Raw genomic sequence first — 26,937 nt, 5'->3', positions numbered from 1 at the left:
GGGTGAGGGGCTTCCTAGAAGGCTGGGCAAAAAGGGAGGTCTCAGCGAGATGGGTGGGATGAGCGAGCCGCGCTGGGGGATGCCCGAGGGACCTGTTTGTGAGGCCGGCGTGTTAGTGGGTGTGTGTGTGATTGGATGAGGGGGTCAGAGGCTGGAGGGGGCCTGTGCTAGAGGGGGTGGGCGTGGTGGGGGAGGGAAAGAAGGGGCTGCACCGCCTCGCGCTCCCTGGTGCAGCAAGGCTCTATCTGAGAGTGCGCGCGCACGCGCATGTGCACGCGCTGCCAAGGCGCCCACGGTGCCCCCCTCCACTCCCCCCACCCCGGGGAGGAGGGAGATCTTTATCTGGTCTCTGGGTGCTCAGGAGTTTCAGACTTTCTCACCAGCCAGACCTCCCCCGCCTCCCCACCCCAGGCCTTGCCCCCTCCATCCTCTGCACAGGAAGTGGGCTGGCCCTGGGGTTTAGTCTTTGCTGGCCCCATCAGCCGGCTGCTACCTGGGCCGCCAGTGCCGGGGCAGGGCCCTGGGGAGATGGCTGAGGTCCCAGCAGCCGACAGAACCAGAGAGAGCACGCCGCAGCCCCATGTCTCAGCCAGGTGATGCCCCGCCTAGCCCTCACCCTGCCCCTGCTCGTTCCCGGGTCCCCGGGCTTCCCTCCTGGCCCCTGCCACCAGCCAGGGACCTGGAAGTGAAGGTCCTGGGGACAACTTTCAGCTCTGACTCAGATCCCCCAGGAGCTTCTGCCTGAACTTCCATCTCCCAGCCCTCCCCCCAGCCTTCTCTGAGACCCCCAAGGAGGAGGCAGGCCCTGCTCTCAGGGCTTCTGGCTTGAGAAGAAGCTGGTACCGGGTCCTAGGCTGCCCTCCCTCCCAGCCCACCCTAGGGAGGCTGGGGGCTGCTCTGGGATGAGGTGTTTCCCGGACCGTGTGCTGGGCCCCCCAACCAAGAGGCGGAGGGTAAGGAGGGGAGAGGACTGGGTGGGAGAAGGCCAGCTAAGCCTCAGATGGACTAGGTGCCCAGAGAGGGCACTGGGATGTGGGCCCACAGCGGGGAGGCACCCCCGTGTCAGGTGCTCCTAGGAGGCTTGTGGGCTGAGGAAGGAGACTTGGCTATGAAGTAGGGTGTGCTGGCAGTCTCTGGGAGCCTTGGGCCAGAGGCCAGACCCCTGGGTTCAGGTCCGGATTTGTCACTCACCTGCCTGTGTGACTGGGCAGGTCACTGTTGGAAGGGATGGGGCTCCATCCCTGGGGCTCCCTGGGGAGCGTGCTCTCTCTCTTCTCCTGGGGGCCGAGGTCTCCCCCTGTTCACTGTGTCTGGAGCACTGTGGGAATGGGGACAGAGCCATGCCCAAGGGTCCCCTTCGTTCTCCCGCGCCAGGATCCCACACCCAGCTGGAGAGATGCCCCCGGGTTAAACAGCCGGAGGAAGCCCTGTGTGTGCATACGGAGGGGTGGCCAGAGGTCGGGGGGTGGGGAGCGGGCCCATCCAGTTCAGAGGTCAGGTGGGACGCGTCTCTGGCTACTGAGCTCCTGCTTCATGTCCTCCCCATCCCCCACGTACCGCCGTGGACCCCCATGTCAGCCCCGGCGGGGGGCCTCAGACTGCACCGGACTGGGTTTAAACCCCAGCTCTGCCCCTCTAGCCTGGGCAGGAGGCTTACACGTGCCTCAGTCTCCTTATCTGAGAAAAGGAGTCATATTAGGACCTACTCATAGGGGCGCCGAGAGGATTAAATGAGGTCGCATCTGTGAAGTGCTAATGACAGTGCCGGACACAGAGGGAGACTGGGTATTAGTCACCACCAGCTTTACCATCAGCACCGTCACCATCAGCATCAACATCATCAGTGCCAGCATTATCTTCATCTTCTTCTTTTAACTTGAAATCAGGTGATCTGGGCTTGAGTCCAGCCCCTCAGGCAGCTCTGAGCTTCAGTCTTGGCATCTGTCACATGGGGATGGTGACGCCCACCTCCCAGGGTTGTGGTGGGGATCTGATGAGTCAGTGAGTACGAACGGTGTTGCAGTCGTGAGGGGCATGGGTGTGCGTGAGAACCCAGGATGGAGGGTGCCTGGGACTCGGGTCCCACTGGCCCTCCCTAAGGCTGGGCTTCTTCCTTGCTCTGGGGCCTTAACCTCCCTGAGACTGTTTCCTCCTTTGCAGAAAGGTGCAGGCTCAGGCTAGGAGCCCCCCAGCCTCACCCCTCGGGCTCCCTCCTCGCCTTGGCCCATGCAGTCGCTCTCCTGGTCCACTGCTGCGCCCTCTCGGCCATGGGCGCTGGGGCTCATTTCAGACAGTGCTGCTTCACAGACAGGGGCTGTGGTTTGGCCCTGACTGTCCTGCGATCTGGCAGGCCTTTGCCCCCATCCGCCTCCTCTCACCCTGAGGCCCTGTGCCAGGTCTGGTCCTGGGCATGGGGTCACCTTGCTGGCTGGTGCCTGGCCCCAGACAACACCCTCCAGGGGATCGACAGTGCCTGTGCCCCGGAATCGAATAAGGGGCATGGTGGGGGGGCTTGCTGGGGGCCCCTTTGCTGGGCTCTGCACCCTTTGGGGTCCCAACCCTGTGCCCTGTGCTGTTGGGGGGTCCCAGCCCCGCCCCGAGGAGCTCACCCTCTTGTGGGCACAGTGGGCTGATCAAGGAGGAGCCCACGGGTACCTCTCTGGGCTCCCTCCCACACCCAGGCCATACGCCCGCCAGTTGGCCTGTGGCCTGCTGGGCCCTGACGCCCCAGGGCAGGGAGGCTGTGGGCCTTCCCTCTGGGACCAGTGCCTGGGGCAGGGTCTGCGCAGGGTGGACAACATGAGAGAACAGGGCTTGGGGTGGAGCCTGGGGATGGAATCTCTCTCTGCCTTTCCTGCACGTGTGACCTTAGGCAGGTTAATGACTGGATCCTGCAGGTCCTCATCTGAGTGAGGGGATAATACACACGTCCCACCCCCGAGCTGCGGGGCGTGTCAGCCGAGCCAGGGCATGTAAAGCACTTGGCACGGTGTGGCGCTCGGCATGGCGTGCGCGCTCACACGCACTGTGAGTACTGTCGTGGGGCCGTCAGCACCTGTTTATTGATGGTGTGAGTGGGCTCGGTGGGCGGGAAGATGCAGTCAGAGAAGCTACAGGAGGGAGGGCCCCTGCCTGGGCCCCAGGCAGTCTGCCCTGGCTCAGATTCCACATCTGCCTCTTGTCAGCTGTGTGACCTTGGGTAATTTGCTTCATCTCTCTCTGCTTCAGTTTCCTCATCTGAAAATGGGGATAATGAGTATCTGCAGTAGATGCTCTTATTGCTGTGTTTAGAGTTTAACACAGAGCCTGGCCTATGGGAACCTCTTGACCATTGGTTCGGTGTGGTTAAGGGGCGGTGGGGCAGAAGGGAGCTGGGCTCTCATTCTGGCTCCTCCGTGCTGGCCTCCCTATGTGAACTTAAGCACATCTTTCGTCTTTCTTCTGGACCTGTTTCCCCAACTTTTGAACAAGAGTTCGGGCTCACTCAGAGAGCCCTTTTGGCTCTGACGACGCATGGGTCCGTGAATCTCTGAAGAAAGGAAATGAGTGTGTGGGGGGCAGAGGGACCAGCAGGTGCAAAGGCCCTGAGACTGGACTCTTGCATGGCGGACAGCAGACCAGCACACCCTGAGAGGAGAGGGACAGGGGTGGATGTTCACCTGCGCTCTCTCTCCCTTTGCGTCCCTCCAGGGCTCCCTTCTCCAGCTCCCACCCGTGGATGTGATGGCGGCTCCTGCTCTGTCCTGGTGTCTGTCCCTCCTTGTCCTCCTCCTGCCCCTGGCCATCCCTCAGGCATCCACAGTGGTGAACGGTGAGGACCCTGGCCTCTGGACAGCTGTGCTTTCCCTAGGGGAAGAGGCCAACACCCTTCTAGAACCCCTTTCTAGACCCCTTTCTGGACCTCTGCCTCTTGGCAGAAGATCCATCAGCAGGGGCAGGAGGCAGGGAGAGAGAGACATCCACCTTCCCCCTTGGCCCTCGGTCCTGCCCTCACTGCACCCATGTGCCTCTCCAAATCACAGGAGGACACTGGCTTGTGTCCCTGCCCTGCCCCGGCCTGCCTATGGGCCCTCACGGGCTCTGGGGCTCAGTTTGTCCTCTCTGAAATGGGTCTGCCCGCCCCTTCTCTGCCCACCATAATTGTTGCCCACCTCCCCATCTGGTAGGCGAGGGTGCCAGGAGCAGGGGTGAGGGCTGGGGGCGCCCTGCAGCCAGCCACTCATGCCCCGTCCCACCGGCAGACACCTCCAAACTCACATGCTTCTACAACTCGAAAGCCAACATCTCCTGCGTCTGGAGCCGGGATGATGGCCTGCAGGCCGCGTCCTGCCACGTCCACGCCAAGTCGGATAAACGGTGAGCACGGGGTTGGCGGGCGGTGCTGCAGGGTCTCAGGATGGTGGGGTCTTGTCCCTGGCTTTTAGACCCTTGGAGTCCTGACTCTCCGACTCCAAGAACCCTGCCCTTGGAGAATCTCGGAGCAATAGGACCCCCAGATCTTGGAATCGCATGGGTCTGGAACAATTTGGGAGTCAGATATTCAGACTCCTGGAAGCAGGGTGGGAGTGGGGTTCGGACGTCCAGATGGCAGGGGAGGGGCTGGAGACAAGCTGGGCAAGGTGGTTTGGGACCATTGGGCTGCACACCTGCTAGGCAGAGGCTGGACTCGACTTTAGAGGCCAGAGGGGAAGAGAGAGGACTCCCCAAGCTTTTCGAGGAAGCTGGGATTTTGAGAGACTCCTAGGGCAGCTGTGGTGACACGGGACTGGGGCATGGTCGGGATGCCTGGGGGCTGGGAAGGAGTCAGTGAAGGGGTTGCCATGATCCAGGCATCCTCGTGGCAGCAGCATAGGTAGCACTGGCTTTTGGCCCTGGTCCCGGGGGGTGGTGATTCCATGGGGCCCCGAAGGCCCCATCAGGCCCCATGGGAAGACTCCGGGGGAGGGCTGCAGGTCCTGACCCGGTCTGTTTCTAGAAGATTACTCTGACAAGGAGGCAGGAAAAGGTGAGGGGACACAGAGCAGGTGGGCAGGTGGAGACCAGCCTTGCTGCGTGGGGGACCATCCCGAGGGCCAGCTCTACGGCGGAGGGAGGGGGGGGTCCCTCCTTTTCTTCTAAGGAGGTTCGTTTGTCTCGAAAGGACGTGGGAAAAATCCTGTGAGCTGCTCCCAGTGAGGTCGGCAACCTGGGCCTGTAACCTGATCCTCGGAGCCCCCAAGGTGAGGAGCCAAAGCCGAAGGGAGATGCCTGGGGGAGGGTGGGTGCAGAGGGGTGTCCCTCCACAGGAAGAGCTGGGCCCAGCAAGCCCAGTGGCCCTGGGCCCGGGGAGGCAGAGGACGGAGGGCAGTGTCCAGAGGCCAGAGCTCAGCCTGACCTGGGGGGCGAGGGATCCATGGGTGTGAGGCTGGGCCGTTTGGCCTCTGCTCCGGCGCCATCCCCCATGCTTTGTGGGTCCTGTGACACTTCTGTCCTCCTCATCCAGCGGGGAGGGTTCCCAGTAATAATAACATCCTGCCATCTGACCCTTCCCGAGTCAGGGCAGTGCAGGGCAGTGTGGGCTAAAGAGTGTGGGTTCTGCTGGACGGTCTACACCAGCTGGGTGACACTGTGCAACTGCTGAGTCCCAGGTTCCTCTTCTATAATATGGGAATAACAATGGCCCTACCTCGTAGGGTTGTTCTGAGGCTTAAAGCACTCAGAGCGCCATCCAGGACAGAGCGTGCCCTTGACCCTATCGTCAGTGGATCCTTACGACTCTGCCTGTGGGCACCACACTGTCCCCTTCTTACCAAGGTGGAAAGGGAGGCTCAGAGAGGCGTGGTCCCTGCCCAGGGTCACACAACCAGAGTGTGGCAGAGCTGGGATTGAACCTGGGTCCGTCAACCCCCAGCGCAGCCTTTCACCGTTGCCCTAGGCTGCCTCTCGAAGGGCACATGGCCATGTCTGTGTGGGTATGCCTCACATTATTGTCCATCAAACCCTGCCTGGCAGTGGTGGGCACCAGGGATGCCCAGATCACATTTTCCAACCATCATCAGGTTATACGTGTTCTTGAAAGGCAGGAAAATGTGGAGACAGACTCATACAGTGTAGCTGACCAAGGCATGGCCTCCGTAACCAGACTGTGTGTCTATCCCCATGAGCTCTGATCCTGGCCCCACCATTTCCTAGCTGTGTGACCTTAGGCAAGTCCCTAAGCCTCTCTGTGCTTCAGTCTTCTCAACTGTAGGGTGAGAATAGTCATAGTGCCTGTCTCATAGGGTGTGGAGAGCATTAAATGAGATAGTATATGTCAAATGCCTGGCGGAGTGCCCAGCACAGAGTAAGTGCACAACAGAAGATGTTAGTGGCATCTTTACAACCACAACAATAAGAGTAATAATAATAATGATAATACTATTATTATCTGGGAAAATCTGGCCCCTATAGCAACTGGAAGAAGGCTGGGGCAGGGTCCTTGGGGTGGAGAGGGAGGAGTGGTTCCCAGCTTCGGGAACTCTGATGGTCAGCTTCAAGGTTTGCTCAGAGCCTGCCCTGTGGCAGGTCAGAGGGTCTGCGCCCGGGGGTCCTGGACCCCAGAACACCAGCCTGGGCCCCGGAGCACAGATCCTAACAGGGCCTCCGCCAGATCTTCCTCCCGCAGCGCTGCAGGGCTGCCCCTGCACAGGGTGGAGGCTGCCACAAGCTGCTCGCTCGCAGCCCGCGGTCAGGTGCGACTGGCCAGGCGCGGTCTCTGTGGGGCCGTGGGTGCAACAGCCCAGGCTCGACTCCGGCCTCCCCTGCTGACCAGAGGCGTGACTGTGGGCAAGTGCCTGAATGAGCCCAGACCTCGGTTTCTTGCCTGCAGGATGGGGACAGCCCGCTGTGCAATCAGCAGAGTGGTGGCTAAGGCCCCTGAGTGCTGCCCGCCCACAGAAGGTGCTCCACACTTGGACGTTTTCTTCCAGAAAAGTCAGGGCGTGGAGGTGGGGAGAGATGGCGAGGAGAGTCTTTCACACTCAAAGCTGTTACACGGGGACAGTTCCAGACCTGAGCCTTGTGGGGGCTCACCCTGTTTGCACACCTCTGGTGACAGGGAGCTCCCTCCCTCCCAAGGCCGCTCACTTCACTTTAGATCAGGGGTTGGCAAACTGCTATGCCTCACGGGCCAAACCCAGCCTGCTGTCTGTTAGGTAAATAAAGTTTTAGTGGCGTGCAGCCACGCCCATTCTCTCTGTGCTGTCTAGGGCTGTCTTCACAGACCAGATGGCCCGCAAAGCCAAAATCTTTGCTCTCTGATCCTTTACAAAAGTTTGCCGACCCCGCCTGAGATGGTGGGGCATGTGGAGGGGCCCATCTTTGTTGCAGGCTGGGTCTCCCCTCCCGTCCCCCCCGTCCTCATCCCGCCGGCCTCCCGCTCCCCCAACCCCAGCTGCTGGCAGTTGTGACCCGGCCCTCCTTCCCCTGCAGGCTCAGAAGCTGACCTCCGCGGACACCGTCACCCTGAGCGTGAGGTGCTATGAGGGGGAGAATAGGAGCACGGTGCTGACCCAGGACTTTAAGCCCTTCGAGAACCGTGAGTGCCGACTCCAGGGGGCCCCTCCCTTCTTGGCGTCCCCTCTGGGGTCCTCCCTGCTCCAGTCTCTCTCCACACCCACATCTGACCTCTCACTGCCCACAGCCTGCAGGGTGAGGTCCTGGTTCCACACCCTGCCATTCAAGGCCCCTCAGCATTGGCCCTTGGCACTCCTCTCCTGTGGCCTATATTCATGCCATAACCAAAGCTGGCCCTCCAAACTCAACTTGCCCACCATACCTCTGAGCCCTTGCACATGCTGGTCTCACCACCTGGAAGGCTCTTCCCATCTAGAAAATTCCCTACTCACCCTTCAAGGCTCAGTGAAGAGTCACCTCCTCCAGGAGGCCTTCCCAGACTCTCCCAAACCTTTGAGCCTCCTTTCAGGGTGTTTATTTCTTGAGTCCCCACTGCTTGATTATGGGACTGTCTCCCTCACTGGGCTGTGAGCTCCCTGAGGGCAGAATCTCTGTCATCCCTATGTCTCTACTCTGAGTCCCCAGCACCAGGCCTGATCTGGGCAGTGCTCTGGGAAGGTTTGTTGAATGACTGAGTGCCCAGTCCAACCCCATCCCTTGCCCACTTCCTCCTAGACCTTCCAGGCCACCTCTAGGGAAGAGCTGGGGTGGAGGGTGAGATCCAGGCAGGGTTCTGGACGCAGCGCTGCCTTAACCAACTGTGATCAGACTGGCAGATCATTTCACATGGCTGCGCCTCAGTTTCCCCATCTGTACAGAGGGGGTAATCAGTTACCTGCTGCTCATGGTTGCTGGAAGGAGTCTGTGATCCAAGACACAGAAACTGCTTCCCGCGTGCTTGGCAAACACTCGCTTATCATGGTGTGTGTAGCTCTATGAGCCTCAGAATGATAAAAACTGAGATCAGTTTAACTTGAGAATCACAGAACAAGATTAATGGGATTAAGTGAAATGAAGTTAAACGAATGAGAAGATGCCTGCAAAACTCAGACGGATTCTGAGTGCAGAGAAAGGCGGCCTTGCTCCCTTCCTTCCCCAGATAGTTAATCAAGCGTCTGGACGTGCCAGATGACGTCCCAGGCCCCAGGGAGGCATCGGAGAGCAAAGTCCCCACCTTCAGCAGGCGCCCAGGCCGGTGGGGGCACAGAAAATGAATAAAGGACCAAAAATAGATATTTAATATGTCAGGTGTGATAGGTGCTGGGAAGAAACATAAGACAGGTGAGGGGATGGAGGGTGGTGGCCGGAGAAGGCTTCTTGGAACAGGTGATATTCCCACACCAGGAGGGAAGGACGACAGGTACGGAGGTGGAGGAGGGAGCATGCCTCGCTTTCTCCTCTCAGCCTCATGACGTGGCGTCCCCCAAGCTTGCTCTCCCGTGCTCTCTCCTGCCTCCAGTTCGCCTGATGGCCCCCGACTCCTTCCACGTTGTCCACGTGGAGACCCACAGATGCAACATAAGCTGGAGCGTCTCTCAGTGTTCCCACTACATTGAGAAATACCTGGAGTTCGAGGCCCGGATGAGGTCCCCGGGCCACAGCTGGGAGGTGAGTCCATGGGCCAGGCCTGACCTGCCCTGACTCCTCCTTCCTGTCCTGATCGCCCCATCCGCCCTTCATCTCAGCAAAGCCAGCAGCCCCCATTGGTCCACTGTACTGCCTGCTCCTGCCTCCCCCTCCTTCCACGTGCCCCCTGACAATCAGGTGGTGGCAGCTGCCAGGCTGGCACCAGGTGAGGTTTACACAGCCAAGAGGTAGGCGGCTGCCCTCTCTGTGAGATTTCAGAGGCCTGGGGAAGCCATCTTTCCACTCTTCAAATCCAGCATGGTCCAGGTCCACAGGGGTCTGTCACCTACTCGTTCACTTCCCCAGTCATTTATTCGCTCGCTCGCTCACTCAGCAAACATTTACTGAGTACCTACTATGTGCTGCATACCGGAGAGCGAGTGGAAGGTGAGACTGACAAGCTTCCTGCTCCCGGGGCACTCACATGGCAGGCGTGGGGCAGACCGTCAGCACAGGAACAGGAGACCATGGCTATTAAGTGCTATCAAGACAATTAATGGGATGAGCATTTGAGAGGGACTGGCACAGGCTACTCCAGACTCAAGTGACCAGAGAAGACTGCTCTGAGATCTGAGCGTCAAGAAGCAGCTGGCCCTGCAAAGGTCTGGGGAGGGTTTTCCAGCAGTTGGTGCAAAGGCAAGATGCTGTTTGTGCATCTGGGGAACCGGAAAAAAGCAACAAGAGGGATCCAGAGTGGGGAGAGGTCTGTGGGAAAATCCCTCTTTCGGGTGGTGTGGTGCACAGACTGTGGCAGAGCCGCGTGGACGCAGAGACCACCTGCAGGCCTTCGAGGCTGTGGCCCTCAGACCTGGAGGGGGACGAGGGGAGAGGAGGGGACGGGTCCATAGCAGGATCGGAGGTGGAACCAGCTCCTGGAGGGGGAGCCAGCTGATCGGCTGATAGCTTTGGATGTGCGCGATGAGTGGGAAGAGGGGTTTAGGATGACTCTGGGCTTGGGGGCCCCAGCAACTGAGTGGTCAGTTTCATAGGATGGGGGGCAGAGGAAGGGGTGGCTGGAGGGGAGAAAGGAAGGTGCTGCCTTGCTCAGCCTCCGCCCAGCCCTGCCATGGGAGGTGAGGCGGGTGGTGGGGCCCCTCTGCTCTGACAGCCCTGTTTCTGCCCCAGGAGGCCGCCCTGCTGACCCTCCATCAGAACCAGCAGTGGATCTGCCTGGAGACACTGGCTCCAGACACCCTGTATGAGCTTCAGGTGCGAGTGAGGCCCCAGCTGGACAATCTCGAGGCTTGGAGCCCCTGGAGCCCCTGGAGCCAGCCCCTGGCCTTCAGGACCAGGCCTGCAGGTACTGTGGGCAGCAGGGGCGGGGACGGATCTGGGGCAGGGCGGTGTGGCTGGGGTGCGGCTCTGGGGGGGCTGCGGGGGAGGCCCGGGGATGGGGGTACGGTGTTCAGCCCATTCACAGTCACCGGCCACTTGATGTGTCACTTGATGTGGCCCTGCAGGGTGGGCCTAATTGTGCCCATTTCACAGATGGAAACAGGGCTCAGTGAGGGGCTGGCCTTGCCTATGGCCTTGTGAGTTAGTGGGGAGACCAGAAAGGCTCTTTTCACTTGCTCCACCCTGAAACCTCAAACTCCTGGTTTCTGCCACGGTCTGGGGCAGGGTGCTTTCACCTCTTGGCCTCAGTTTCCTCATCTGTGGAATGGGTACCATGATACTGAGGCAGGGCTGCTGTGATGAAGGCATGCGATGCCCCTTGTCAGCCTGGCCCATAGCGTGTCTGCTGGACAAGCAGGGACCCTGTGAAGGGTCAGAGGGCAGCCTGTCCCTCAGCGCCAGGTCGGGGGCCGCGGATGCTGGAGTGATGGGGTCAGTGGGGGCACCTGTCTGACCCCTCTCCCTGCTTCTCCTCTCGCCCCTGGGCAGCCCCCGAGAAGGAGACCCTGCCCGTTTCTTGGTGGGGCCACACCCTCGTGGGCCTCACTGGCGGCAGCTTAGGCTTCATCTTCTTGGTCTACCTGCTGGTCAACTGCCGGTACATCGGGCTGTGGTAAGAGCGCTCCCCTCCCGTCCGTCACATTCTTGTCTGATCCACGCACACCCCTGGGCGGGTCTGGTTCCCGGCTGAGCCCCCCGCTCTGGCACACCCGTGCTCCTCTGCCCTCCCGTGAGCCTCCCCGCCTCACACCCGGCCTGTCCCTGTGACCCACCCCCAAAGACGGAACCCATGGAACCAGCCTGAGGGGAGGGGTGAGGGAGAGCCCATGGGGGCCCTGTCCCCAGCATTACTCTCAGGACTCGAGTGCGTGTGTGCACGCGTGCGTGCGTGTGTCCACGTGCCAGCCGTCTGTGTGTGTCGGTCCTCTCGGTTCTGTTTAGGTCTGGGCGATCATTCATTCACCCCTTTCTTTACTGAGTCCCGGCACAGAGCCGGGGGGACCCCGAGTGCTGGGAGCACAGGGCCAGCCCCGTGCCTGGGTCCCCTCCTCGGGGAGCTCGCAGTCCAGTGGGGGAAGGCAGATACTATTTGTCATATGTGTATCTAACGACACGCTGTCATTGGGATAGTGAAGGAAGCAAATGGATGGATGGGAAGCAGACAATGTGGAGTGGGATCCTGTCTGAGGGGTGGCTGGGGGCGGCTTCCCTGAGAAAGACATGATTCTGTTGAAATCTGAAGGAGGAGTGAACCAGGTGGAGTGGAGGGGATGGGGAGCACATCCCAGGCAGAGAAAACAGCCTGTGCAAAGGCCCTGGGTGGGAAGAAAGGAGGAGCATCCCAGGAACTGAGAATGCAGGGAGGCGGGTGTGGCTAGAGACCAGGAGGCAGCAGGGGAGAGGGCTGACCTGAGCCTGGACATGTGGGTGGCAGCCAAGCTTTATGGGGCCCTGAGGCTGTGGTGTACATCCTGAGGTGGATGCACACAGATACTGGGGCACTCAGCTTGGCCAACAGAACATGGGCTAGAATTCAGTCCCCACTCACCACCTGTCCCCAAACTCGGTGCCCTTGGGCAGTGCTCAACCTGAACCACTATCCATGGCAGCCCTGACTGGGAGGCCCACAATCTGGCCTCTCTCCTACCTCCCTCCTCCTGGTTCACTCTGCTCCAGCCATCTTCATCCGTGACCCCTCTAGCTCATGAGGTCTCCCACTCTCATATCCTTCTCTTGCACAGCACCTGCTCTTTGTCTCTGCAGAATGAATGGTCACGTTGCACACTTGGTTCGAGTCTGACTCCTCATTACAATGTCAGCTCCTTGAGTGCAGGGACCTTCTCCATCAGCCATTCTTGTGTCCCCAGCACAGTACCTTCCCTTAGTCGGCATTCAATTAGTGTTGACCGAACAAATGAACATCTGTGGGGTGGCTCCGCGCCCTGCCGTCAGAGCTAGGGGGCTGCCGGCAGGACCCCTGGGCCCCTTCCCTGCTCACCTCCTTCCCTCCCTGCCTCCCCCTGTCCAGGCTGAAGAAGGTCCTGAAGTGCCACATCCCAGACCCCTCGGAGTTCTTTTCGCAGCTGAGCTCAGAGCACGGAGGAGACTTCCAGGTAGGAGCCTGGGGGTGGAGGATGGCAGCGGGCAGCTGGCGGGGGCTGGCTGGAGGGTGGGCGTGGTGCATGTGGCTGGGGAGCTGGTGCAGGAGTAGCAGCTTTCGCGCTGTGTGGGAGGAAACAAAACGGGAAGTGAGCAGCCTGGGGTTGCGGGGGGGGCCCCTTTCCCCAGCTCTGGCACCAGCGATCTCTGTCTGAGCCAGACTGTCTGGCTTCTAATCCCGGCTCCACCGCTTTCTGGCTGTGTGACCTTGGGCAAGTCATGGAACCTCTCTGTGCTCAGTTTCCTCCCCTGTAAACCGGGGAGGAGAATAGTGTTACTACGGGTATGGCCCCGGCACACAGTGAGTGCTCAGGGGGCCCTGGCTAGAATTCCTGTCACCAGGCTGTTGACAGAGTAGGACTTGCCAGGCACATGTTCTCCCCACCAGCACCTGCATGGACCTGCTCTGCAAAAACCCGTGGGCAGGCTCCAGATCTTGCCCCAGATGCTGCCGAGTCCTCTAGTCACTTCTGGTCACAAAATCCAGATTCAATTAAAAGTACGGGCCCGTATGGTAGTAACACCCCGAGCTTCACTTCAAGTTTGGTGGTCTCCCTTCCCCCAGCCACACCCGCTTCAGGAAGGAAGCTTCGAGGGGGAGAGGGGCGTGGTGGGCTGCCACTACCTCCCCACCCCTAGCCCAGGCTGCCAAGACCTGCGGGGTGAGGTGGGGGCCGGAGGGAGGTCAGGAGGAGCGCTGAGGGGCTGGAAAGCCATCCTGGACCAGAGCTGTCATGAGCTGGCTTTGGAGTTCTTTCTCAGGGCTGATCAGAGCCCCTTCTGGAATTCTCTGGAAAAGTCCCAAGACTGGGGATATCTTACCTACAGTACTCTTGATGTAGGGGAGTGTATCGCCTTAAAATTCCTCCTTGAGCCGTAAAGGTAGTGAGCTCCCCACCAACAGAGGTATTCAAGCAGGCCTTGGCGGACTGTGTGTCAGAAGGGATTCCTGTGTTGGAGCTGGTTGGAGGCTGGACTGGATGCATCCTCAGTCCTCTCCCAGCTTGAAGTCCTTCTGATTCCATGGCCTAGGACATTCTGAAGTGGGAGTGGGGTCCTTCATGGAGAGCTGCAAACCACTCCATCCTCCCATGAGGTCATCCCTGGGTCTGGATGCCTGGCTCAGGCCCAGTGTGTGGCGGGGGGTATCCCGAGAAGGCTTTGGGGACGCACAATGTGGCTGGGGGCTGGGGGTGGCCAAGAGGGACCCAGCCCTCTCCTCTGCATCTGGCTGAGGCCTGGTCCTCCCTCTGTCTACCCCAGGGCCCCCAGCTCCAAGGCCACAAGGCCCACTGCCCCATCCAGGGGACCTGGGAGTGTGTGTGTGAGTGTGCGAGTGTGTGTGAACGGGGACGAGCTTCTCATTGTGCCCCCCTCCCACCCCACTTTGGGGCATGTGGACGGAGGCCCAGCCCAGGAAGTGGCTGACCACACACCCCTCTGAGCGGGGCCCAGTGAGGCCCTGGCACAGCAGCGCTGGCCACAGGCCTGGCCTCTCCTTCTGCTGCCACCCGCCTGGAACCCCTGACCCGCACCCCCTCTCTCCCGGGCTGCTGCCCTGCTCTGCCATTCCCGGTTTGCCCCGGGGCCATCTCTCTCTCTCTTTTGGCCTTTTCTCCTGCAACACAAACTCCTGGTTTGGGGGAGGGGGTAGGTTTTGTTGAGTGGTGTGCATGTGCGTGCGTGTGCGTGTGCGTGCGTGTGCGTGTGTGTAACAGCCGCTCAGCCCTGGGAACTCACTCTGGGGAGAGAGAACCGGCATGTTTCCCGCTGGTCCACTAGTTCAGCAGAAATAGATCGGCTGGAGCGCAGGGGGAGCCGAGCGCGGTGCTGAGGCTCCCGGGACAGAGGGCTGTTGGGATCCTCCAAGGCACCCACCCGAGGCCCCCATCACAGCATCCCAGAGTCTGCCGGCCCCCACACTCTGCTGTGTCGTCCGCATTTTACCTGTTGCCAGGTGGTTCCACCTTCGTTTTCTTACTTGACATCTGCCTACTGGCCCACAGGGAGGAGGTCAGGAGAGACGTGGCTAGCTGTTTTGGAATTGAGGCTCAGAGAGGTGCAGTGACCTGCCCACGGCCACACAGCTCACGAATGCCAGGGCCAGGGCTGGACCCTGGTCTCCCCGCTCCTTACCGGGGCTCTCTGGACACCCCAGAAACTGCGAAGTGCTCTGCTGGGCACTTTCCTCTCTCTGTGGAGGGAGCGTGCGGGAGGGGGGTGCTGCAAGGTGCTGGGAGGGAGAGGTAAATGGGGGACCATCAGCTCCCTACCCGAGATGTCTCCACGGCAGTGTGAGTGGGGAGCCTGGGTCCCTGCTCTGCTGCCAGCTGGCTGTGTGATCGACGTCAGGGTGCACCCCCTCTCTGGGCCTCTGTGCTCTGAGGGACCTTTCTGCTTCCGTGTTGGTTGGCTGATTCACGCACTCCCCCTAGTCCCCACCACACTCTGAGGATTCCGCCCTTTGCTGTGTCCCTGGTACCGAGAGCAGTGCCAGGCTCACCGTAGGTGCTCAGTAAAGACACTCATTGAACCCACACATCCCCTGGGCACCTCCTGTGAGCCAGCAAGGCCTGTGCTGGGGCTGTGAGGCAGGCATACCCCCTGGGCTGACCCAGAGGGTTCTCCAAGCCAGGGGGCTAGTTGGTGTGGAGGTATAGTCAGGGAGGGCTTCCCGGAGGGGGCAGCCCTGCGTGGATGGCTGAAGGCGGAGGAGGAGCTAGGAGTTGTTGCAGGGAGTCTGGAGGAGGGGGTGGGAGGGCAGAGCAAGCATCCCGCTCACCCTCCCCGGCTCTTTCTCCCCACAGAAGTGGCTCTCCTCGCCTTTCCCCTCATCCTCCTTTAGCTCCAGCGGCCCAGCGCCCGAGATCTCCCCGCTGGAGGTGCTGGACAAGGACGCCAAGGCCACTCAGCTGCTCCTGCTGCAGCAGGACAAGGCGCCCTCGCCCCCGCCCGAGACCAGCGGCCACTCGCTGACCAGCTGCTTCACCAACCAGGGCTACTTCTTTTTCCACCTCCCGGATGCACTGGAGATCGAGGCCTGCCAGGTGTACTTCACCTACGACCCCTACGCAGAGGAGCTCGACGAGGGTGGGCCCGGGGCGCCCGAAGGGTCTCCCCTCCCAGCCCTGCTGCCTCTGCCGGGGGAGGACGACGCCTACTGCACCTTCCCCCCCGGGGAGGATGTGCTGCTCTTCTCCCCTGGTCTCCTGGGTGGCCCAAGCCCCCCGAACCCCGCCTCAGGGGGCACCAGGGCCAGTGAGGAGAAGCTGCCCCGCTCCCCGCAGGAGGAGGTGGCTGGAGACTGGGCCCCGAAGCCCCTGGGGCGGCCCCCAGCAGGAGCCCCTGGCCTGGCAGATCGCCAGCCTCCCCCGGGGCAGCCGCTGGGAGAAGCAGGAGAGGAGGTCCCTGCCCCCCGCCCCGTGCAGGGGGCCGGCTTCCCCTGGGCCAGCCCTCCCGGGCACGGCCAGGTCAGGGCCCCCGCCTCCTGCCTGACCCTGAACACGGACGCCTACCTCTCCCTCCAAGAGCTCCAGAATCAGGACCCAGCTCACTCGGTGTAGACAGACGGCCAGCGGTGGGAGGCAGGTGGCTGCCCACTGTGGCACCAGGCCTAGTGGAGGACCCTGTGTCCTTGGGGCTTGTCCACTGCTGAGACACTCAGTGTCCGGCTGCCCCTGACATCTCCACCCAGAAGGCCCCGCCCAGCCCTGCACACTCTGCCCTTTACTTCCAACCTCGATTGCCGCTCCCTGGTCCTACTGCCCCTGCCCGGCACTGTAGGGGAGGGGCGCTGGACTCCCCTGCCCCCTCGGCAGTCATGGAGCACCCGGGTTTGCCGCCGAAGCGTCCCTCCTCTCCAGCCCTGCAGCTACTCTTCAGGGAGAGTTCTCGTGGCTCTCCAGGGGTCATCGCCCAGCTGCCTCACTGGGCTTCCTGCCCCAGGCTCCCCGCCTCCCTCTCACCCCCCACAGGGCAGGCAGAGGGCTCTTTCCAAACCACGGATATGGTTATGCTGCCCCTTGTTCTAAACCAGCACCACACCTTGGCCTGGCCCTTGCCCCTCCAGCATCATGTTGGGACATTCCCTTGGGGAATCCTCCCAACGGTCCTACTGAGCCACTTGGAGCTCCCTCAAGCCCCCGGAGCCTTGCACATACTGTTCCCTGTGCCTGGGGGCCCTCTCCTCCCTCATCTAGGTGACAGTGTCACCTTCGTGTCCTTCATGTGTCAGTTCTGCTTCCACTGGAGGGGAACATTGCCTCCTTTCATGTGCTCCAACTTCAAGATTCAGAGCTGGAGGGGCAAGCTCTCAGGGTCACAGAAGGGCTGGACAAAGCGGCCCTGTCCCCTCACCCCTGGGCTCTCTCAGGACCTCGGATGCTTGGCTACTGCATCCTTAACGCTGTGGCCCAAGTATGGACTCAAATCCCCCAGCAGAGTGGACGCTGGCTGGATCTTTCCATAGTGGCTTCACAGACCCATAGGGCATGCTGCTGCAAAGTACACACCTCCTGATGCTGCCACAGGGAGCGCACTCCTGGATCCCCGCCCCTCTGCAACCCTCTCCACCTCTCACTGGAGAGGTTTCTTCCGAACACCAGCTCCAGAAGAGCAGCTCCATTCACTGAACTTGACACAGTGCCCTCGGCACCCACCTATTCCCTGGATGAATTAATGAACTATCTGGCACCACCCGGCCTGGGCTCCCTTGTGCCCAAATGCTTTCACACAGGGAGCACCATCCACCTGGCAGGAGCACCCCTGGGGGCTTGATCCTTGTGAGGTTAAGACTCAGAGAGGCAGAGCCCCATGCCCACTGTGTTCCAGCATGCTGCTCCAGAAAGAGGCTTGTCCCCTCCCATGGCAGCCCTCCCCTCCCATACAGCTGGCCCCTTCCTTCTCAGTGCTCCCCACCACCCCTCCACTTCCTTTCCTTGTATCCCTGGCACTGATCACACTTGTGATGTCTGTCACAACCTTCTTCCTTGACTAAGTCTCCGGAAGACAGGGACACCATCCCACCTAACTCTGAGCCCTGAGAGCACCTGGCTGCACTTATAGGCCCTGCTTGCTGCTGATTGGGTGCCTGAGGCAAGCAGCCTATGAGGTGGCATAAAACAGAAGCTCTGTCCAATCAGGGAGGCCGGGCCTGAGCTGGCCAATCAGATTTCTCTCAGTCTTGGGCCTTTGAACTCAGGGAGGGAGGGAGGTCCCTGGGAGCAGTTGCACATGGAGTAGGCACCGGGAAAGGCTAGAGAGGAGCAGAGCCATGTAAGCAGAGGGCTCAGGACTCCCCAGACAGAGTCCTGCTCCCAAGGGGGCTACTGGCCCTTCGCTCAGCATTCCTGTTTCCCTTATATCCAAAATAAACTTTCCTGAGCTTGTCTGAGTCTTGAATCGTTACCACGGAACAGCTTTATTTCCTGGTAATCTCAATTCCTGCCTCTTGCCATACGATGCCGTATGATCTGGGCCACAAGGCTCTTCAGTCCTGGCCTGAGTGTCAGCCCCGAGCTCTGTGCCCAGACCTTTGCTGTGCGTCCTGGAGCAAACAAGGAACCCTTTCTGCAAGTCAGTTTCCACTTTGAAAAGTTCCGGGGAGGGTGACATTGCTCAAGCCATGGTCATTTGTGTTACGTATATTTTTAATGATCTGTGTGTACTATCTTTGCTGTTGTTTACTTAATATTTTTCTTTAAGCCAATTCACTTTAAAAAATATTTTTATTTAAACAAAAATCTTTATATTGCTTTTGTAAATGGAAAAATGGATATTCACTATAAATAAAAGGTAACTGTAAAAAGTAAATACAATAAAACAAAATGTTTCAACTCATTGCCTGCTGGAAATCTGCTGTCTCTTAGTTTAAAGGGGAGATCAACAAGTGTTAGGAAGCTGTTGAAGACATGCCAGCACCGAATGGAGACTTCCTCCTTGAGAGAAAGCAAAAGAGTTGTAAAGGGAATATCTTTTTCACTAATAGGACTCAGATTTACCTTATTCTGTGTCACATATATATATAGATAGATATAGATATAGATTTTTTTTCAATGCCCTTGACTCTGAAAAGTCGGACCAGATCATGGATGGCAGTATCTGGCATTCATAAAGCTGCACCCATGGCAGACATTGCTAATTGATTCTATCCATGCAGGGAAGACATTGCTAACTGATCACGGCCCTCCTTCCTCTGGAGCTTGGGTACAGCTTTAGATTCTGTACGCAGGTCCCAATGGATCACAGCTGGCACACAATGACATCTCTGGAACAGATAATCCCTCAGGTTCCTTCCACACAGAAACTCTTACTTTTCCAGATTCTGATTTTCCAGACGGGGAAAACTGAGGCTGAGATGCCGGAGACTGGAAAGCTGAGAGGGACCTATGAGCAGGCACGCCCAGGGAACCCAGCTGCCCCACCATGTGTGACAAGAGGCCTGCGCTGGCAGCGAGCAGAATAAGGGGCCACCTTACATCAGCTGGAGATGGACTGCTGGGCCAGAAGCCACAGAGTGACATGTCTGGTGTGGCTTAGAGTGTGGGCCTTGGGTGATGGGGCAAGGAGGGAGCAGCTGGCAGAGGTGGAAGGAGTGAAGGAGAGACAGGCCTGCCTGGCTCAGATTGAGGAGGAGAGGAGCAGCGCCAGCTGGGGACCAGGCAGCCTAGGGGCCCGGAGAACGGTCAGGTGCAGAGCGGGAAGCAGGAGACAGCCGAGGCAGATGGGGGGATAAGAGAAAAGGCAGGAGAGGTAGGGGGGCCTTCCAGCCTCTCAGGTCTCCAATCTCTGGAGCAGTATTCCTTCCTCCACCTCCCCAATCCCCGGGGATCTCTGCTCCCCACACCTCCCAGCTCCCACTCCGAGCAGCTTCCAGCGCCCACAATTACCGAGAAGATTATGGTGGAAAGAGTTCATGACTAGGATGAATAACCCACCACCGTGCTCCTAATGATTGACATCCTGGATAACCTCAAAAATGATTACAAAGCACATTAAAAAGGGATAATAAAATTAATATTTATGCTCCAGACACTGTGTCAGGCACTTCCCAAGCATCATCCCTCAGTATCTGAAAGGGACCCTTTGAGGCAGGGGTTATGTTCCCCGTTGTGCAGATTAGGAAACTGAGGCTCAGGGAGGTTAGGAAAGGCAGCTGATGGTTGGGAAAGCCGGACTCAAACTCAGGACCAGAGCTTTTGGCCTTTGCATATACAAAGCTGCATAGGAGACAATTAGATTAATAGAAAAAGACCCAAGCAAAATTCCATTCTAAGCTTCCTGGCAACCAATTAAAAAGAAAAAAAAAGCGGCCCCCATTCCACGAGTGTGACTGTGGGAGAAACCGTCCTCACCCTTGGCACCTGGCGGCATCACCTGTAGCTCGGACGTCTGCTCAGCCTCCTCCTTGGTCCACCAGCCCCCCGCCACCTGCCCCTCCCGTCTGTCCACCTCTGAGCCCTGCCAAGGTGGTCTCGCTCAGGGTCACATCTGGCCATGTCATGCCCCTGCTTACGTCCCCAGTGACTCCTTGTTGTTTTCAGGACAATGGCCGAACTCCTTAATGTGACAGTCAATGACTTGGGGGACCTCAGGCAGGTCCCATCGGCTCTCATGCCTCCGTCACCCTCTCTGTGAATGGGGGAGTCTGGATGATTCCTAAGTGCTCTGCTAGCCCTGCTAGTCTGTGGTCTCAGGCTCCCCATGGAAGGTGGCTTGTGGCTGGGACTACACGTACTTTACTTCAAGACTGGGAGGGTGGGGTTGGGGGTGGGATGAGGACAGGGACCACAATTCACTCCTTGACTTTGGCACTTGTTGGTCCTTGGGTTTGAAGCAGTCCTGCTGCCCAAAAAATCCATTCTCAGACTCCTACACATCCCTCAGGACCCCACTCAAGCATCCCCACTTCTGAGAGGCCCTCTGGTTCATCCCTGGTAGGGTTGATGACTTCCTCCTCTGTCCCCCTCCTAAGCTACCTTTTTTATAAACAATCTGTTGTGCTGTGGGCCAGACCCTGGGCTAGATTCTGGGGATACAGGGGTGATGGCAACGGCTGTGGAAGAAAATCAATCAGAGGCCCACCAGCACAGCCTGATTCAAAAATCCGGGGCCTGAGAAGACTCTGGAGTCTCTGACCTTGGGAAGGGGGAGGGGAACGTTTCCAGGGCTTTAGCAAGAGAGGCTCAAGCCAGAGTTGAGTGAGTTTTAGAAATAATTGGTCAAAGATGGTCTTGGAAGAGAGAGGAACTGTTCCTGCAGATTAGCAGCCACTGTTGGCAATCTCGATTTTATAACAGGTGGCGGGGGGACGGACAGCCTGGGGACAAGGACCTGTGAGGGCCACAGGCAAAGGTTCGCGGTCCTTCAGGGTCCCTTCAAGAGCTACATTTACTGAGCACGCAGCATGCATCAGGTTCCGTTCTAAGTCCACCGTGTTGTTAACTGCCTTGATCTTTACAGCAATGCCACAAGGGAGGCGGGAGGTACTCCATTTTACAGATGAGGGAACGAAGGCACAGAGTGGTTAATAACTTGCCCAAGCCCACACAGCTAGAACAGGGTGGAGCAAGGATGTGAACCCAGGTGGTCTTCAGCACTCACAGGGCAAGCCCTTTACAGCTTTTAGAGTGTGTGCACGTCTAGTGTCTCATGCAGTCTCTCGGTGACCCAGCAAGACAAGAATGACCCAGATTCTGAGTCCTGAGTCACAGATGATGACAGGAGGCCCCGACAGGCTGGCACCATGTCCCAGGCTGTGAATTTAGGAGGGCGGGGCCAGGGGGCGGGGAGGGACTGGAACCCTGGGCTCTTTCCCCTACATCCTGCTGTCTCAGGGCCACTGTCATTGAGGATGGGGTGAGGGGGGTGGTTGGGTTGTTGATTGAACTTGAGCTCAGCACCAGCAGCCCGGGCCTGGCCCCTGTGACAGCCCCGGGACATCCCCTTGCTGGCTTGCTCAGAGACATTTTCCACCACCACAGGTATGACACATTCGATGCTCCCATCACAGCGCCGCAGGGGAAGGGGGGGTCACAGGGCTGGGGGAATGCAAGGCAGGAAGTGCTGAGTGGGGAGAGAGCTCAAGTGTGGGGAGAGAGGTACCCAGTCTACAATTCCAGGAAGCCAGGACGCGGAGGAAGGGAGGAGCTGGTGGGAGATGCATCGCCTTCCACTCCTCTGTGCACCCAGCCTACTGCCAGGCCCCGGCCACAGAGAGGAGGCTGGCGACTGCCCTGTCTGCAGAGTCCCCAGTCCTAGGGTGGCGGGAGTGACCACGGAGGACACAGACAAGTAAACCAACAGCCACATCCTCCCACTGGGGAAGAAAGTCAACCCAAGCCTTTACTGGAAACGCCGGCATGGGAGGCTCTGACAGAGTCCCCTAACTCAGGAAGGGAGAGAGGAATGCAGGGCGGGGCTTTAGGGAGGGGCTCAGCCAGAGCTCCCTGGCTTTGGATATAGTTGGTGGAGGATAGTTCTTGGAAAAGGGAGGAATTCTTCTTAGAGATTTGTTCATTCATTTACTCAACACACCTTTACGGGGGTCTATCACGTGCCGGGCATGGTGCTAGGTGCTGGGGATCCAGGAGTGGGAGAAACACCCTCTATCCTGCCCTGAGGCCCCTGCGGCCCCCTGAGGGTAGTTGGTGTGGTGGTTGAAGCACTAACTCTGGACCTGGGCAGCCCAGGTTAAATCCGGTTCTGCTGTCTACCAGCTGTGACCTTGGGCAGATCCCTACACTTCTCTGTGCCTCCGTTTTCTCATCTGTAAAAGGGGGACTTACCGGGACTGTTGTGAGGATTAAAGAAGTACTTAGCAGAGATGTGCTGGTTTCAGGGGAGGTGGGACAGGCTGGGGCAGGACTGCGGCCAGGGAAGCCCGAGGGCTGCAGGTGTGGAGGCAACTGGCCTGCATCTCGGATGCTCTCCGCTGTCTTGGTGACGCCGTCTGGGGCGGGGCTCACCCGGACACCACTGCAGACTGGGTTCCAGCACCCCTCCTTGCCCTTTCTGACTCTTGGTCCTCACCGTCTGTCTGCTCCTTGCTCCTGGGTAGGTCTCAGGGATCAGGGTCTAAGGTGTGACCCTCTGCAGGGGTATCTAAGCACCCAACATGGCGTATCTCCCATGAGAGGATCCCAGGAGGTGTGACAAAGGCGAAAGGAAAGCTACAGGGTCTTCTGCCTCCCTCTCAGATCCAGCCACGTCAGCTGCCACCAGCCTGGTCCAAGGCCAAGGGCACTGAGTCCTTCCCAGTTCCGTCCCACCTGTCCCCTTTGAGCCTCAGTCTCTTCCTCTGTCAACTGGGGAGAAGGGTGCAGAGGAGAGGAGTCTGTCTCACCTCAAAGCTCCCTTCTGGCTGAACCAGTCTGTTCTGTGGCCTCTGGAAGGATGGGGACGGGGTCCCCACTCACTCTGGTAAGATGACCCAGCAAATTTACCATCCCAATTTTAAATCCCCGCGGGAGTTACTGACTGGAAAAGCCTCAAGCGATGTGCTTGGAGGCCCACCCTGCAGAGGGCCTCCCATTCCCCACTCATTCCACTACACTACTGAGCTCCTGCCACGTGCACTGGGCTGTTGGAAGTGACGTTTCGATGGGGGGGAGTTGGGAGTGCTCGAGACAGGGCGTGGTGTTGGTCAACCCCAGTGTTTGGGGGTGTCCCTGGCGAAGGGTCCAGTGACTCTTGTAACAGCAGGTGTAGGAGAGCAACCAGCCAGGAACGGAATAATTCAGCAAGAGATTTCTATTGCTTGTAACTCATGCAAATATGAAACAAACAGTGAAAACTGTACTTCTGGGACCCCAAACTCAGATGCACGTGCTGATGGGGGAAGGGGGTGGGATGGGGTGGGGGAGAAGGGCAGGTAACAGCAACAGTGTTGGAAATGATGACAACGACGTGTATGTGCAGGCACTGTTCTCAGTTCCTCTCATAGGTTATCTCCATTTCCACAGCACAGCTTATGATTATTGTCTCATTTTCTGTAGAAGGAAACGAGGCACAATAAAATCAAATAACTTGTAGGTCAAGGTCAAGCGGCTAATAAGTGTCAGAGTCAGGACTTGAACCCAGGCTTCTGACTTCAGTACCCGTCTTTTTAACCCACACAGTGTGAGACAGTTGGGAGTGGTGGGGCCTGCGTCACACTGAAATTTCTCAGGGCAGCCACGGCTGACTGTTGCTGCATAGGAAGGCAGGGCAGATCTTCTAAAATTTAAGAGAAGCTGGAAATTCAGTTTTTTTATGTGAAGCGTCCTGATTCTTAAATATTGGCCACTAATTTTTTAAAAATTTAAAACAAAAGTAGGCCAAGAAAAATGTTTCTTCGCACTAGATAGGAAGGAAGAAAAGAAAACCATCCTCTGAGTTTTGTTTGTTGTAAAGGTCACTTCTTCCTGACTCTGCTGGCTGGGTGCTTCGTGCCCCCACCCTTGGGCTCTCTGAGCCCCTGTGACCCTTTGCCGGCCCTGATCCCAAAGGTCCAGTCCATCACTCCTCCCAGCACCTGCCACCGGAGCCTCCCCAAGGGAACGTGTAGCTTGGTGAATGGGTGGAGGGAGAAAGGGAAGAGGAAAGGGAGGTTCCAAGAACAGGGACTTGCATATAAATTTGAAGACAACACGGATGGCATAAGGGACATTAGGACCTCTCACAGCCCCACCAGGAGGGACAGCTGCTCTGATGACACAAGTTATCAGGGAGAAGAGAGGCACCGGGGAGCCTGAGCCGTGGTTCCTCTGCGGGGCAGCCGGAAAGAGGCTGCTTGGAGAATCTTCCATGCCTCTCGCCTTGGAGGGGGCTCCCTCGGGAGTTAAGAGCCGGACCTTCAAACTGAACTGTCTGTGGGGGAGGAGTTCTGGCTGCAACAGCACTTTGAGGCCAAAAAAAAATATATATATATATATATATATAGGTTGAAAACTGGAATTCTGTGTGCCTTGGAAATTTTTTACTGACTCTCTGCCTAAGGACTTGCATGTGTAAGACCGATGTTGTCCTTTTATGTGATGTTTAGAAATTTATTTTTGGACAGAGTCCTGGAAAGAGCATGGGATGAGGAAGCAGGTGACTTGAGTCCCAATCCGGACCCCGCCGCAGCCGTGCCATGACGGGGCTCGGGGAGCCCCGCACCACAGGCTGGGTGTCTGTCTCTGGGTGTGTTTCGGGAACTCCTCCTGCTGAGACCCCACAGGGGAGGAGGCCACGCTGAGTGACACATGCAGAGTTTCCATTCTGTGTCCCCAGCACGGCTTGAGGCAGCACCTCTCAAACCCCAAACCCCTGAGCAGAAGCCACTCCCCTGACCACCCGGCTGGGAAAGCAGCGAGGGGCAGGCCAGGGTCTGGAGAGCTGTCCCCCGGTGGCGCCTGCACATAGAGGCCAGAGGCCTGAGAAGAAATTTTTACATATTAAGGTGCATGGGGAAGCCGTTCTGGTTTACGCCCGAGTCAGCCTGAAATTTACGTAAACTCAAGAAGTCTGACTCACGGCCCGTCAAACATACGTTGTGCATCCGCTTTAAGCACTAAGGGGAAGGATGCGTCTGGTCACTACCCTACAGGAAAGAAGGCGCTCTTGGAGAGTGGGAATTAACGCCTCCCTTCCTGGGATGCTGGAAGAGTCTTCCTTCCCATGGCCCCAGGGTCATGTCGACCACTGTGTACAGGCTAATCTGTAAACAGAATATCTTCTTGAAACCTGGAGAAGAAATAAAACATACCCGTGTCGTGCTTGGTGTATGTTCTTTGTTCCAAAATAGTTTAAACTTCGCTGAAAGCTATGCTTCTCCGGGCGCTTTCCTCCTCCGTGAAGGCTGTGCTTCCGGGCTAGCCCTCAGCTTGGCTCGAACGAAACTCTCCTCTGTTATGGATGGATTATTGATTACTTGCGTTGACAGGCCAGGACCCAGGACTGTCAGAGGGATGAGGGGCCCAGAAGTGGTGGAGGGGCAAGGAGAGAGGGACACAGACAGGAGGGGGTGACACGAGGGTGGCACTGGGAAAGAACCACCCGCTCTGAAGTCAGGGGGTCCTGGGTTTGAATCCAGCATGTCCTGGCTGTGTGACCCTGAGCAAATCACATCCAGTCTCTGAGACTCCACTTTCTCACCTATAAAATGGGGAGAAATGGCCACTTTTCCTGCTTCTTCAACATGGGGCTCAGCACAGACCAGCATTGTGTGAGTGCTTGACGCCAGATTAAGGAACAAGTGGATGAGCCATGGTGGGCACAGGGTGTGCTGAACAGAGGTGGCAGAGGTGGGCCCCGGGGACCCTGCGCAGGCACCCTCTGAAGTCTTGCTCAAGGCAAGGGGCAAGGCTGTGCGGGCAGCCCATGGGGTTTCCTTCCCCCCAGCCACAGTGCGGCTCCCGCAGGCTCCAGAGGCTATGGGAGGGAGAAGGGGCGGGTACCCCTGTGTCGGCGCAGGCGGAGAGCGATGGTGGGGACAGCTCAGGAGTAGAGAAAGCACCCTTCGGGAGCAGCTTGAGGACTCAGGGTACACGGACTGTGGAACAGCGTCCACGCATTGTCAGTATCCATCCCGCTCCTGACCCCCCGCCCCGCCTGCGATGGGCTGAACTGTGTCCCCTCAAAAGATATGTTCAAGTCCCAACCCCTGGAACCTATGAATGTGACTTTATTTGGAAATAGGGGTCTTTGTAAATAAGATGAGGTCATTGGGGGGAGCCCTAATTCAGTATGACTAGTGTCCTCATAAGAGGAAGAGAAGAGACACAGAGAAAGACACACACAGGGAGAAGTCCAGGGGACGTTATGCTGCCATGACCCAAGGGATGCCAAGGACTGCCAGCACCTGCCAAGGCAGGAAGGACCCTCCCTCAGGGCCTTCGGAGAGCCTGGTCCTGCCGACACCTTGATCTTGGACTTTCAGCCTCTGGAACAGTGAGAGAAACATTTCTTAGTTTACGCAGCCCTGTTGGTGGCACTTTGTTCTGACAGTCCTAGGAAACTCATGCCCCGCCCTCAAGTCTGGAGGAGCTGCGAACCGCAGACGCCTGTCTAGACAGCATCTGCTGGGGCACCTGGAGCCGCCCCTCCCCCCTCCCCGCAGCCCCTGCACTTCCTCCTGGGTTCAGAGAGAGGCTCAGCCAGCAGAGAAGCTTCTCCCGGGTGGGCTGCACTCTCCTCCCTCGCCCCCTCCGTGGCCTCCTTGAGCTCTGAGGCTCAGGTGACCCCCAGGGCAGGCTGACCAGGAGGGGTGGCTCTCCCGCTATCTCCCAGCCTGATGCCCCTCCCTCAGAATAGTCCCTTCAC

General features: G+C 58.4%; 1 protein-coding gene and 1 long non-coding RNA gene across 4 annotated transcripts; one reads left to right on the top strand and one right to left on the bottom strand.

The window, feature by feature from the left end:
• The first annotated feature begins 432 nt into the window (after positions 1-432).
• IL2RB (interleukin 2 receptor subunit beta) lies at positions 433-18,060 on the top strand. Of its 3 annotated transcripts, none has more exons than XM_001499405.6 (10): positions 433-593; positions 3,691-3,811; positions 4,242-4,356; positions 5,141-5,219; positions 7,450-7,555; positions 8,933-9,081; positions 10,225-10,399; positions 10,984-11,107; positions 12,524-12,608; positions 15,462-18,060. In XM_001499405.6, exons 2-10 carry the CDS (start codon positions 3,724-3,726, stop codon positions 16,215-16,217), a joined length of 1,677 nt encoding a protein of 558 aa, XP_001499455.2. In that variant the 5' UTR covers positions 433-593; positions 3,691-3,723; the 3' UTR covers positions 16,218-18,060. The 3 variants fall into 3 exon arrangements, with proteins under 3 accessions (XP_001499455.2, XP_023486932.2, XP_023486931.2); XM_023631164.2 differs by having other exon boundaries at positions 457-593; positions 4,167-4,356; positions 15,500-18,060; XM_023631163.2 differs by having other exon boundaries at positions 457-593; positions 4,167-4,356.
• Positions 18,061-23,388: 5,328 nt separating this feature from the next.
• On the bottom strand, positions 23,389-26,557 carry LOC138921250 (uncharacterized). The gene is made up of 3 exons (XR_011433677.1): positions 26,477-26,557; positions 25,382-25,521; positions 23,389-23,642 (listed from the first exon to the last, which is right to left on the bottom strand). It is a non-coding gene; the product is annotated as an uncharacterized lncRNA (long non-coding RNA).
• Between the last annotated feature and the right edge of the window lie 380 nt (positions 26,558-26,937).

Source organism: Equus caballus, chromosome 28 (assembly GCF_041296265.1).
Source record: "Equus caballus isolate H_3958 breed thoroughbred chromosome 28, TB-T2T, whole genome shotgun sequence".
In the NCBI taxonomy this organism is placed as follows: domain Eukaryota; kingdom Metazoa; phylum Chordata; class Mammalia; order Perissodactyla; family Equidae; genus Equus; species Equus caballus.
This window is presented reverse-complemented; position numbering and strand designations above follow the sequence as displayed.

Coding starts and splice junctions, on each gene's coding strand:
- IL2RB (XM_023631163.2), top strand. CDS start 3,724: ATGGCGGCTCCTGCTCTGTCCTGGTGTCTGTCCCTCCTTGTCCTCCTC. Junction 5,220..7,449: donor TGATCCTCGGAGCCCCCAAG/GTGAGGAGCCAA, acceptor CTTCCCCTGCAG/GCTCAGAAGCTGACCTCCGC. Junction 11,108..12,523: donor TGCCGGTACATCGGGCTGTG/GTAAGAGCGCTC, acceptor CCCCCTGTCCAG/GCTGAAGAAGGTCCTGAAGT.